This window comes from Podarcis gaigeae (genome assembly GCF_964106915.1).
Source record: "Podarcis gaigeae genome assembly, chromosome: 4".
NCBI classification, from domain to species: Eukaryota; Metazoa; Chordata; class Lepidosauria; order Squamata; family Lacertidae; genus Podarcis; species Podarcis gaigeae.
This window is the reverse complement of record NC_139677.1, coordinates 47,013,884-47,026,932: the sequence shown is the minus strand read 5'-3', so window position 1 is coordinate 47,026,932 and position 13,049 is coordinate 47,013,884. Positions and strand designations below refer to the sequence as shown.

At 39.4% G+C, this 13,049-nt stretch overlaps 1 protein-coding gene across 21 annotated transcripts in view; it reads left to right on the top strand.

Moving 5' to 3' along the window:
• DMD (dystrophin) overlaps nt 1–13,049 on the top strand; it is a 991,104-nt gene that overhangs the window by 762,282 nt on the left and 215,773 nt on the right. For all 21 annotated transcript variants that reach the window (XM_083734089.1, XM_083734109.1, XM_083734093.1 and 18 more), the window contains one exon: nt 8,705–8,894. In XM_083734089.1, the coding sequence (XP_083590215.1) occupies nt 8,705–8,894 (190 nt within the window). The remainder of the gene's footprint in view (nt 1–8,704; nt 8,895–13,049) is intronic.

Genomic DNA, 13,049 nt, shown 5'->3' with positions numbered 1-13,049 from the left:
TTGTTTTTTTTTTTATAATAATTTTTATTAAGGTTTTCCAAATTAAAACAAATTAAAACAAATTAAATCCAATTTATAAACTTTTTGCCAATAACCAGGACTTCCCCTCCCTACCCCCTCTTGTGTTCCAAATCTTCCAAATAAGCAATTAAATTCAACAAGTTCTTATCCCCAAATTACACTCATCATCAATAACCCAATTTATCCAAATTCCCATCCCCTAAGATCGATCTATTCCCTTCCACGAGTTCCCCCCTTTCAAACATAGTACAGATGGAAATAAAATAAATATGAGTAGTGATTTTACAACCTTTGGATTCCAACTTTCCCTCCCCTCTTTCCCCTTTGCGTTTCACCTATCCCTCTACTTCTAATATCTTCCTGGAGTTCCCACATTACACTATGTGCCTCAGGTTCTTTGCCAGTCTTTAATTACGAGTGTCCAATCATAGAAGGAGTCTATCAAAAAAGGGGCCCATTTCTTCTATCCAGGTTTTTATATCCAGGAGTAAAAACTCCAATTTTGTTTCCATAAGCTTGTCAAACCTGGATATCCCAAATGTTCCCTCTCCCAGTTCTGTCCAGTTCTTGTTGTTTCCTTGTTCTTGTCAATCATTCTCCTCCTTTTTGTTTCTCTGTTCTCCCACAGAAATGTTCTTTTTCCAAAAGTTTCTAGTGTCTCTGCAGAGGCTTGTTATTCAGGAGCAAAGCATTGCATCATGTTCCTTTCATTTTCCAACAAATAGTTCCATTGTTTCCTGTAGTGTATAGACCTCTGTAGACAAAATAATGTTCCATTCCTGCAGTTTCCCAGGAGATTAAAAGTTCCATTCAACTGTTCAAGTTTCCTATCAAAAACACATGCAATATCCCTCAGCTCCTCTAGATGGATTACAGTAGCAAAGTTCCCTTCCAGAATCACATCCACCAGTCCAAATAGCTTGTTAATCCATATTTGAAACAGTTTATGTTCAATTTATAACAAATGTAACCGGCAAAGTCCTCATAACAAAGTCTCTATTTTAATCTTCCTTTTTGACAGCTCTTTGACAGCTGTCAAAACCTCCATTGCTCTTCTCCAGGCAGTTTCACGAATCGCTCCAGGGATTCCGGGGGGGGGGGGTTGCTTTTTTTAAAAAACAATTCCACTTTTCTCCTCCAGCTCAATCTTATAATTTTCCCTCGCGAAGTTGCTAATTCGGCGAAATAAGGTTACACTCGATCTTAGTTGTCCAGTCCTTTGTTTTGGCTCTTCTACAATTTAGGGGTGGGCTGACTTCCTTTTTTCCACCTCCCCCGTTCGCTCCAAATTTTAAAAATTTATCCCTTTTTTTTTTAGTCCATATTCCAATTACTCACGGGTTCTTCTTTAGATCCAAATTTTCAATAGAAGAAGTCAGCGCTCTCCGCCGGATGGCATGCGGCTGCGCTCGGCAGGGATAGCAGAGAACTCAAAGCACCACGCTTCTCCCCGGCACCCGATCCGTAGCCTTTAAAAAGGCTCCTTCACGAGTCGGGAGGGCGCTAACGGTGCCAGCCGAGTCTCCATGTCCACGGCCTCCTCTGGCCGTGGTTTTTAAGGGTCCCCGCATCGCCGGTGCGGTAGGACCCAGCCCCTGCCAAGCAGGCTCCCTCCGGAGCTCGGAGGGAGTCCGCCATTCGGCGATGGCGCCGACCCGGAAGTTGAAACTGCCCTGTTTTTTGAATAATAGTAAAGAATACTAATACAAGGCCACCAAGCTGAGTCTCTAGAGCAGTGTTTCCCAACCTTGTGCCTCCAGCTGTTTTTGAACTACAACTCCCATCATCCCTGACTAGCAAGATCAGTGGCAAGGGATGATGGGAATTGTAGTCCAAAAACAGCTGGAGGCACAAGGTTGGGAAACACTGCTCTAGAGAAGGCAATTTTAAATGAAAACTGCTAAGAGTTTAATACTGTGAGTCTTAATTGGTCTCATGTAATGTTATCCGTGGGGACACAGGTGGCGCTGTGGGTTAAAGCCTCAGCGCCTAGGACTTGCTGATCGAAAGGTCGGCGGTTCGAATCCCTGTGACGGGGTGCGCTCCCGCTGCTCGGTCCCAGCGCCTGCCAACCTAGCAGTTCGAAAGCACTTCCGGGTGCAAGTAGATAAATAGGGACCGCTTACCAGCGGGAAGGTAAACGGCGTTTCCGTGTGCGGCTCTGGCTCGCCAGATGCAGCTTTGTCACACTGGCCACGTGACCCGGAAGTGTCTCCGGACAGCGCTGGCCCCTGGCCTCTTAAGTGAGATGGGCGCACAACCCCAGAGTCTGTCAAGACTGGCCCGTACGGGCAGGGGTACCTTTACCTTTACCTTTACCTTTAATGTTATCCGTGCATTTCACTCTTATTAAATTTAGTTGTTTCTGCAGTAATTAAGAGTAAGAAAGCAGGTGCCTTTAAAACCTAATTATTTTGATAATCAGTTTACACTTAAGTGCCTTTGGTAGCCATGATTTTATCTTAAATGAATTTTAACCAAGTAATTAATATACACATTTTGACAGCACTGTTGACTGCTATAAAATCTCAAAGGGGTTGTGCTTTTGGATGCAGCAAAGAATACAAACCCTTTCTTCTTAATAGGCCAGCGTTTTCTTCCTCCGAAGATGAAACACCTTAGAATTGCTAATGTTTATGCACATTGCATTAAATAATTTTTATATAAATATGCCCTCCAGTTTATATGTTGCCAATGAAGCTCTCAGTCTCAAGCTCTGGAACTTGGCATGTTCTGGGAATTGGGATGGGAGATTTATTCACCACTTCTCTTTCTCTTATTACTTCTGTTAATAGTTCATTTTGATAAAACACCACCTTTTTGGAATGGACCTCAGCTTGATTATGCTTCTGTCCCACCTAGATACCTTTGTCTGGCTCCCTCCTTCCCTTTGGAACTGGGCTGGCTACTGAGTTCAAGCAGCTTTAGAGAAGTTTTGTAGCACTTGGGTTCAGGAGTACTGTATACACACTGCTTCCATACTGTAGGGGTTGCTGCATTCCTTCTCCAAAGGACTGACACCATGAGAAGCTACTCCCCTCCAAAGGCAAGCTTTGGATTTTCCAAATATTTTGTAACACTAAATGGTTCCTACTTAGCAAACAGAGAGTCAGATTGTTCCACTGTTGCTACAATGTAACGGATGATATCCAATGTTAGCCACAATGGAGAAAATAATAATTTCATAAAGCTGTATTATTTTGATGACTGCCAGACCCTCCAAGTGCCCCTATTTTCCAGGGACATTTCAGGATTTACAGAAGCCATCCTGGTTTCTGATTTGATCTCAGAATGTCCTGCTCTTCCTTAGGACATCCCTATTTTCATCAGAGAAATGCTGGAGATGTGAGCCAAGGAAATAATTAACAATACAACCTTTAGAAGACATCTGAAGGCAGCCCTGTATAGGGAAGTTTTTAATGTTTAATGTTTTATTATGTTATATATGTTGGAAGCCACCTAGAGTGACTGTGGTAACCCAGTCAGATGGATGACGTATAAATAATAAAATGATGATGATGATGATGGAACAGGAAGTCCCTATTTTTATCGAAGAAATGTTAGAGGGTATGTGATTCCTTTTTAAAAATATTTTATTTTCAAATTTTACAATCACAATAATTCATAAATTCAGTGCTTTTCCAAAAAAGAAACAATATAGACTCCCCCGCCCCACCCCACCCCTGGATTCCAATCTTTTCCCACATAATTTCTTGCATCTCATTTTATCTGCAAACTCTTTGTTTTCCCTCTTGTTTATTGTAATTCCCAATTATTTAATTACATAAATGTTATATCAAACCTGCTAATGTTTTAATATATTTACAGTGGTCTTTAAATAGTCTATAAATTTCTTCCATTCCTGCTCAAAATTTTTCTCATCTTGATCTCTGATCTTCGCGGTCATCTTTGCCATTTCAGCATAGTCCATCATCTTAACTATCCATTCTTCTTTTGTTGGTATCTTCTCCTGCTTCCAATTTTGGGCTGAGGTTATATGATTCCATTCTCGTTTCAACCTATAGCCTAGCTAAACTGAAAAGCCCTATGCCTGCCTACCTTTTACAGTACGGAACTAGCTGCTTTTAGGTACTGTATGTAGTGAATGGTTGTTCTGGAACACTGAAAAGAATAAACTGTTAGAATCTATGATGGTCATTGTATGCATGAAAAGAGAATTAGCTAGGCATTGCAATTGTGATTAATCTTGAATTGTTTTGTAGACAGATGAAAGAGGATATCGGAAGACATTTAATGAAAAGGAAAATTAGTCCAAGTCATAATAAAGAAAGATACTGAAAAATGATTACCGTATTGGCCTGAATATAAGCCTCAATTTTCCTCCAAATTCCACCGTGAAAAGTTAAAGTGTGGCTTATATTTGCAACCTTATGGTATGCAGCCAGGTGCGCAGGGCAAATAGTGCCAGGAGTGCGGCAAAGTGGTGCCAGCCCTATTCGTAGTCCCCTGTCCTCTCCCCCAAGGCTGGGAAGAGAGAGAGCAAGGAAGGGGAAAGGCCATCGGCAATGCAGCACGGCTCTCCCACCCCCCCAGTATGCAGCCAGGTGCAGCAAGGAATGGAGCGGCTTATATTCAGGTATTTTTCCTTTTTTTCCCTCTCCCCCCTCCCCCGCCCATCAATTTTAAAGGTGTGGCTTATATTCGGGCCAATACGGTATATGTAATCACATGATATCATGATGAAGGCTGATCTTAAGAGCCAAATGATTTTGATTGGTTCAGGATGATGACATTGGATTACAATTGTTAAGATTGTTGTAAATATTTTATTGGTGAATAGAAATCATGCGCTTAATCTGGAAGTGTATAAAAAACATTGCTTTGGATGTGGTTCTTTGCAGCCTCATTATTTTTGAGGTTGTCCCTATGCACATTTGTGTTTCAAAAAAGGTCTATCTTTTCACTTGAAACCCGCAAACTTTTCTTTTGGGTTTCTGGAACGGATTCCTCCAGTCTAGGAAACCCTTTTAAATTTATCCAACAGTCATACACAAGTAACTTACATTAATTAATTTCAATGATTCTACTCTGAGTGTAATTTTGTCTTATTTCCCCCGTCTCATCTGCAGTTTTTCCCAGTGTCTATTTCTGTAAGATTTAATTAACTGTCAGTGACGCTAACCTCAAAGTAAACTTCTTTCTTAAAAACAACAACTGATTATTCAATGGGAGCTATCCAAAGTCAGTGACAAGGATTTGGGGTTTGGTTATTTTAATCAGTTAGGCATCTATTTATTTTTATTTTCTGCTTTTAAAACTGATACAAAGATTTTATCTTTGTGTATCTGTAATGTTCCCCACATCTCAATAAAGAATAGCCACTTTGTTTCTGGTGGGAAAATAAGATTTATGCAAAGCACTGTCTGATCTTCCAGACCATAAAATATGTCCTGATATATTGCTACCCTTTTTTATTCACATTATTGGATTGCTCTTGTCATTCAAGATGTAAAGGGCTGGCACCCAAAACTGCTATCTATTTCAAGGTCTTGCAACAACAGTAGTTGAAATTCTTATTCAGCTTGCATTCTTACCTCAGTATTGTTTTAATTTAGTGTAAGATTGTTTTTCTTACATATTGTGATATTATTTTTCAATGTATGTGAGTATACTGAATGTACTTTTGTTATGAGTGTGCAAAATATTTGATTACTCTTGATCTATAATTCAGATATTAAGTTTGTGCTCACCATTCATAAACTTAGAAAATGTTCCTCAGTAGCTAGTGAGGTATGTGCCAAAATCTGTTGTTGCATTGTTGCAATTTAAGGAAGCTATCATGTTTCTTTTAATATTATACTAATTAAGAAGCTTCCTTTTGCAGTGACAGACTGTATCCCTTTTTAATTTTCTTAAAGTTCGTAATAAGAAAAATGAAAAGAAGGATTAACCCATAAGCCTCTTTGTCTGAAACTTGTTTTCTTAATTAAAATGCATTATTCTTACTAAGATGTTAATATATCTTGTTATTTCAAGTTGTTTTATCTGTGGAGAAAACTTTAGCATTTCTTACCTCCAAACTGCCCCTCTTATCTTGGATCATGTAAAAATTTTGACAGCAGTGATCTTCATAAATTATATCTAAATACATAATATATTACAAGGTTCAAACTATTAATACTGGAAAAAGAAAGATTTAAATGTGAAATGTATACCTTTTTAAAAAATGAATGACTTTAATCAGTGCTTTTTTCTTTAAAAATGTTTAGAGGTACTCTCATTTTGACTCAAGAAATCACCATTTTATAGTTCAAATCAGGAAAAATAAATACAGTAAATGGACAGAAGTACAAAGATTCACAAAATGTTTAGGGATACGCATACCCCTTTGTATCCCCCTCCCCCCAAGAAAAAAAGCACTGTAAGTGTCAAGGCTTTGAGGGAGGATAACCAAAGATAACCCCCCCTCTCAAAATGTCATGCCTTCTGTCATGCTGTTCTCTTTGTCTGGTACAGCCTCCCCTTCTTTGTATACCCAGCCGCCTCCTTCATGTAAACCTTTGTAAACTGCCAGAATAGTTCTGAGCATACTGTGGTTGCGGCATAGTTTAGAAGTAGCAGCAGTTCGAAAAACATGTAATCACATGTAGACAAGTGAGAGTCTTGGAGGAGAGCATCACTCTGAGGAGGAGGGAAATGATCCTTTAAAATGGAGCCATTCTTTGGGGTGTGACGAGGCAAGCACTGAGTATAATCCTCCTGGGGGTGGGCTGGGGGTACTGGTAGTGGTTGATTCTGTATTTAGTGACATCTATGTCGCTGGGCTTATGAAGGACATGCAAATTACATGTTGACTTGACTGTCTGGTGCAAAGGTTGCAGATGTCACATGTCATCTAAATTGTGCTGGGGAGGAGTCAGTGGTTGTTGTGAATGCTGCACGACACTAATGACATGTGAAAATGCAGTCTGTGGTCCTAGAGAAGACACTTTTAGATTGCCAGGTAGGAGGTAGAAAGCCAGGACCTACAGGGTGGCTTTCTCTGAAATACTACTTGTTCCATTCATTAGCCCAGTTAGGGTTAGTTAGTGGCAGGAGAAAGGTATTCTGTTCATTGGCACTATTGTACATCACATGTTCCAAGGCTGCTCTGGCACAGTTTCCAGACTAAGCTCTAATTCAAATTTATACTAATTAATTTAAGGAGGAGGAACAAAGAGTAGTAGTTTATAGTGCTGCATTCCCCCCCAGTCTCTTGAAACCCAGATTCCAAATGTTCAAGAGAAATAAAGGCAGAAATGTCAACAATGTCTTCATTTAGGAAGTGAAAATAAATGAATAGCTGAGAGTCCTGCTCCAGAGAAGGAAAAACTGTTAATGTAGCACCAGATAATAAAGATATACTGTACTCAATGTAAGTAGGTTGGGAAAGTAACTTGGCAATCATATTCAGATGGTGAGCTTCATCTTGGGGAATGAAGGAAGAGATTCAGGCTGAATTCTGTTGCTTTCCATTTATATATATATAGTTGAAGATGTTAATGTATATTTTGAGGACAATGGCTGTTTGATACTGTAGTTCTCTGCAAGTGTTCCACATGCTTAATGTTAACAGGATAAGAACAACCTATAATGCTGTTATCCATTCTCAGAGCAGAAACTGTACTGCATTAGACTGTGTTCAGCAAAAATTCACCTTATGATGAATAAACCACTCATTTCTTGAGCCTTGCTGCTTCAGCTCTACAGGAGTTGTTAATGGCCTAATATGTTCCGCGGGTGATAAAGCCACAGCCAGTTTTGCATGATTATTGACCTTCACACATTCATGTACAGTGTGTCAGGCTGTCTGCTTTACAAATCTAGCTTTTGAATGTAGTTCATGACTACATGATACATGAATAAGAGAAACATATGTTACATAAGTACATGTGTTAAAGCCAAATCTAGTACAATTGCTTTCATGAAAAGTACATTTAGGGATTGAGCTAAGGTAGAAAAAAAACCACAAGAGTTCTCTCAGAAATGCTTATTTATCTAAAAGCTGAGGTCTTTAATTGCTTCTTCATTTAATAGGGCCCAAATTATGCATTTTAAAATACCATGAGTATCAACTTGAAGGATTTTTAGATGGTGCTTAACTTTTCAGTTGGAACCAGTGTTACTTTAGGTTGAGACTATCCTTATTGAAAACCAATAGCCGGGATAGCAAGGATTGCAAGGACAGATAGAAACAATATATATTCAAAGTGATATATGGGACCTCTAGCCTTGCAACTTAGATATACCAGTATTTATGGTAAATTATAGTTCCTGATTAGTGGTCAAGAAATATTTTATGTGGCACCTGACAATCATCTTATAGAGAAGATTTTAAGGGGAGAGTTTTGATTAAGGAGCTCTTTTTCTAAATTTAATAAAATAAAAATGAAGTACAACCAATGTTCATATCCATAGAAGCAATTCCACTTGTCTTGTCAGCCTCTTCCCTCCCTCCTCCCTTACCTTGCTCTGTCTACTATAGGTAGAAATGAACATTAACTGGTAGACATAGAAAAGAAGACAACACACACATTTTTATCCCCCCTCATTTTATTATGGAGTTATTTACGGATTTATTGAAAATTGCTCACACTCTCTTTCTCCTTCCCTCTCTCTACAAACTATCCCTGCCCTGATTCCTATCACTACGCTGCATTTGACTATATTTGTGCTTTCACAGAGTTAGTGAGCGAGAGGCCGCATTAGAAGCAGCTCTAAGGCTGCTACAACAATTCTACCTGGATCTGGAAAAGTTCCTCGCCTGGCTTACAGAAGCAGAAACCACTGCCAATGTTCTGCAAAATGCCACACACAAAGAGAGAATACTAGAGGATACCCAAGGGGTTCGGGAGCTCATGAAGCAGTGGCAGGTAAGTCAAGTGATTTGAATTATAGAATTCTTTTATACTATGAGGAATGAGCCCTTTCAGCTTACGGAAAAGGGATGTGCTCACTTTTAAATTGTGTTTCTCTGTGTTAATGGCAAAAAAGGTGTGTTTTATTAGTAACAAAGAGAACAATGAACATGCTTTTTATTTAAATCTTCTTTAAGGGAGTGTCTGATGTTTAAATAAACAAAATATTGAGAATTCAAGTACTGTTTGCAGGGGAGAGAAGGCAAATAACATTTGCTAACAGATGCTTCTATGTCACACATATAACTGAAACAGATTCTTGACAGACCTTTGGCGTAGATGAGCATGCTGTACATCTTTTGTGCTTATTACAGTAATGTAAAATCTGTCTAGATGTTTCTGGTTTGCCTAGCTGAACTAGTTTAGTTTTCTATGTCACTGGAGAAAATTAGGACTTATGTCTAGTACATGCCGATGAGATGAAACTGAAACAATGTCTTAATTTTCACTAGTTATAGATAATTAGGGCACACATTTGTTTCCCCCACTAGAAGCAAACAAAAAACAAAGGCATCTTCATATCAGGGTTTCTTTCAGACCCAGCTTTTAATAAAATATTCAGTTGCCACATTTTAAGTGGCACTGCAAGCAAGCTTATATTTCCATTGTGTTATGATTATGCATCATAATGTCCATGGTTTTGATCATAATGTGCCTATGTGTGTCTGATTTGCCAAGCCAAGATGTGTATACAGAGCACAGCACTATAGTGTAAAATATTTTTACAGTGTTATTAGATTCCAGTTGGGAATGCATAATTAACTCTAAGCCTAAGAACTCTACTGTGTAAAGACCACATGAGTTAATTTGTTGCTGAATTAATTTTTATGGCTTTATTTAATAAAAAAAACCCCTACCTTTTATAGTTATTTGGTTGCTAGCTTTGTTATGGTGCCAACGTGTGATCTGACAAGGCATTGCCTTGTTCCCCTACATGTATTCATCTACTATAACCCTAGAGGGAACTCAAACATCTTTCTCATGAGGGGACTATACCTACATCTAAAATTTCCCCTTTAGAAATTATAATGGAGGTGCAAATGCAGTTCTGCAAGCCATTTACATACCAAAATTTATGTTACTCTAGGAATAGGGTTGAATTAACAGTGTAATTCTGTTCCTACTAATGTTCCCTGATGTAGAGCCACATGTACTCATGGTTGTATCCAGTGCTCACTTTTTGCTAACAGAAATATTTTCTCCAGCATAAGGAAAGGCACTTCATGTTCACTAATCCCCCCCTCCTGCCTTCTATGCCATATTCCATACCATTCCATAGGGTCCCTCAACCCCAAGGGAAAGTTTTTGGGAGCCATAGGGGGATGTGTTGAATAAGAGGGATCAGCAAAAATGAGGTACCCTGCCTTGCACAAGCAGAAGTACTCCTGCTAGCATAGAGCCACCATTGAATGCAACCCTCAAAACAAATTTAGTAATATTGAGACACAGATATATAACCAAAGCTGGCCTTCTGTCACTAAATATAACCAAAGCTGGCCTTCTGTCACTGAATGTTAATGCCCTTAGACATATGCTTGAGGCAGACACTCTTTGGTGGGTATAAATATAGATATTTACAGGCTATAGATATGTGTTTTCTAACGGTGTGAAATACTGACCACCAATATATCAAATGTTCATTCACAGTGTACAATGGGGATGAGGGCGTATGATATTATTGCACATTTTGTTGGCATAACGATGTAATTATATTGTCTTTGCATTATAAATGCAGTGTTAAATAGCATCTGTACGGAAGCATAATTTGTCAGAGCTGACAATAACATGGAAGTTGAAGTGACTCACATCTTTGCCATGCTTTCTGGAGTTTTCCTATATATATATATATGTAGGCGCGCGCACACACACACACAATAACTAACCGTTAATCAGAGGAGTTGTGTAATTACATTTTATGTTTGATTGTCTAATTTAAATACATCATGGACTCCCTATGAGGCCTGAACTGATACATACCCATATTAAAGGAATGGAAGTAATGAACTTTATTTTCTGCTTTAGTACTTGTGGTGATGTGAAATCTCCGCTGTGTTAATTACCCTTGTGGGCTTGTGGCAATAATTATATGTGACATTGCCTTCCAGATCTGTGATATTAGATGTAATTCCGAAATTGGCATAGATTTATCCTGTTATTTTATCAGTGTAAACATTATATATTAAACCTGTAGATCAATTTAATTAGCTGTTGATAGCTCTCTAAAACTTAACAAGTAAGCTTGCATGCAACAACTATCATTGTCTGAAGTAGGTGCTTTACCCCAAAGCGAAAACTTCTGGGTTTCGGTTTAATAGTAATAATATACAGAAGACAAATTTCAGCGAAATATCTAGTAATCGCTTCCCCCGTCTAAATCTAGTAATCTCCCCCCCCAAAAAAAAAATAATAACACAGGAACAGTTTGATGGACTATTCTATCGGCCCATCTGGTCCAACAGTCCTGTTCTCACAAGCAGCCAGATGCTTGTAAAAAATGGTAAAGGGACCCCTGACCATTAGGTCCAGTTGTGGCCGACTCTGGGGTTGCGGCGCTCATCTCGCTTTATTAGCCGAGGGAGCCGGCGTACAGCTTCGGGGTCATGTGGCGAGGATGACTAAGCCGCTTCTGGCGAACAAGAGTGGCGCATGGAAACGCCGTTTACCTTCCCACCGGAGCGGTACCTGTTTATCTACTTGCACTTTGATGTGCTTTCGAGCTGCTAGGTTGACAGGAACAGGGACCAAGCAACGGGAGCTCGCCCCGTCGTGGGTATTCGAACCACCGACCTTCTGATCGGCAAGTCCTAGGCTCAGTGGTTTAACCCACAGCACCACCCACATCCCCAGATGCTTATAGGGAAACCCATAAGCACAAGAGCACTTTTGTATCCTGTGATTTTCAGCAACTATTACAGGGAGGCATACTGCCTCTGAAAGTCATGGGTCCCATTTTGCCGGGTCCCATTTTGCCTCCGCCCCCGGGCTGATGGTGGACAAATGTTGTCCTCATCTTCAAACATGGGAAAAAGAAGACCCAGGTAACTACTGACTGCTCAGTCTGACGTCAGTACCAGGGAAGGTGTATAGATAATTAAATGGTCAGTTTGCGAGCAGTTAGAAAATGATGCTGTGATTACTAAGACGGTAAGAGCTGCTTGATAGTGGAATGGACTCCCTCGGAAGGTGGTGGGCTCTCCTTCATTGGAGGTTTTGAAGCAGAGGTTGAGTGGCCACCTTTCATGGATGCTTTAATTGAGATTCCTTCATTGCAAGGACTAGATGACCCTTGGGGTCCCTTCCAATTCTACCATTCCGTGGTCCTATGAAAGGTCTTCCTTGAATCTCCTTTCGTGTAATTTGAATCTATTGGTTCCTTGATTTCATTCTGAATCTCATGATCTCCTTGGACATTTTGATCAGGAGAACAATAAGTTGATATTTTTTATCCATTTCCTTAGAAACATAGGGTGCTTTTTGTCCCTCGGAACACAGCATTTTAAATCACCACACTATTTGTAATTTTCTCAAAGGAATAGAAGTCAGCTGAAATGGGTGAACATGTGATAAGTACCTTATAAAACGTTTCCTAGTTTCCTAGTCCACCTAAATTTACAATCTGAGCAATTTTTAAAAATTTAAAAGGGTAAAAGTTTCTGGTATCTTCCCTTAAATGTGTTAATGCAGTCAGTTCCTCCAGGTACATTTGGGTAGAGGGATATGCATTTGATGAAAAGTTTTGAAAATGTCCCCATGCTTTTTACACTCCCATGAGTGCTAAGGAGTCATTATAGCTCCAGAAATTGTTGCTATGCTTTGCGACTATTGTACTGCTGAAGGGGTTTCCTTATGTTAAGGAAAGGTTTATTCTCAGAATAGCATCTTCATGCATAAAACAGGAGCCCATTTATATCCAGAATTTGCTGGGTTGCAGCCTTGAAATCAGAGCAGCACTTCAGTAGATATTATAAGGCTATTTTAGGAGGCTGTTTTTATGCAGAGTTTCACTTTTGAGGCTTTTTATGGACCATGGATAAGAAAACAGTATTCTCTGTAAGTACAGCTATAAGATGCATGCTCTGCTGAATGACAGGATGTATACACCTTAGCTAA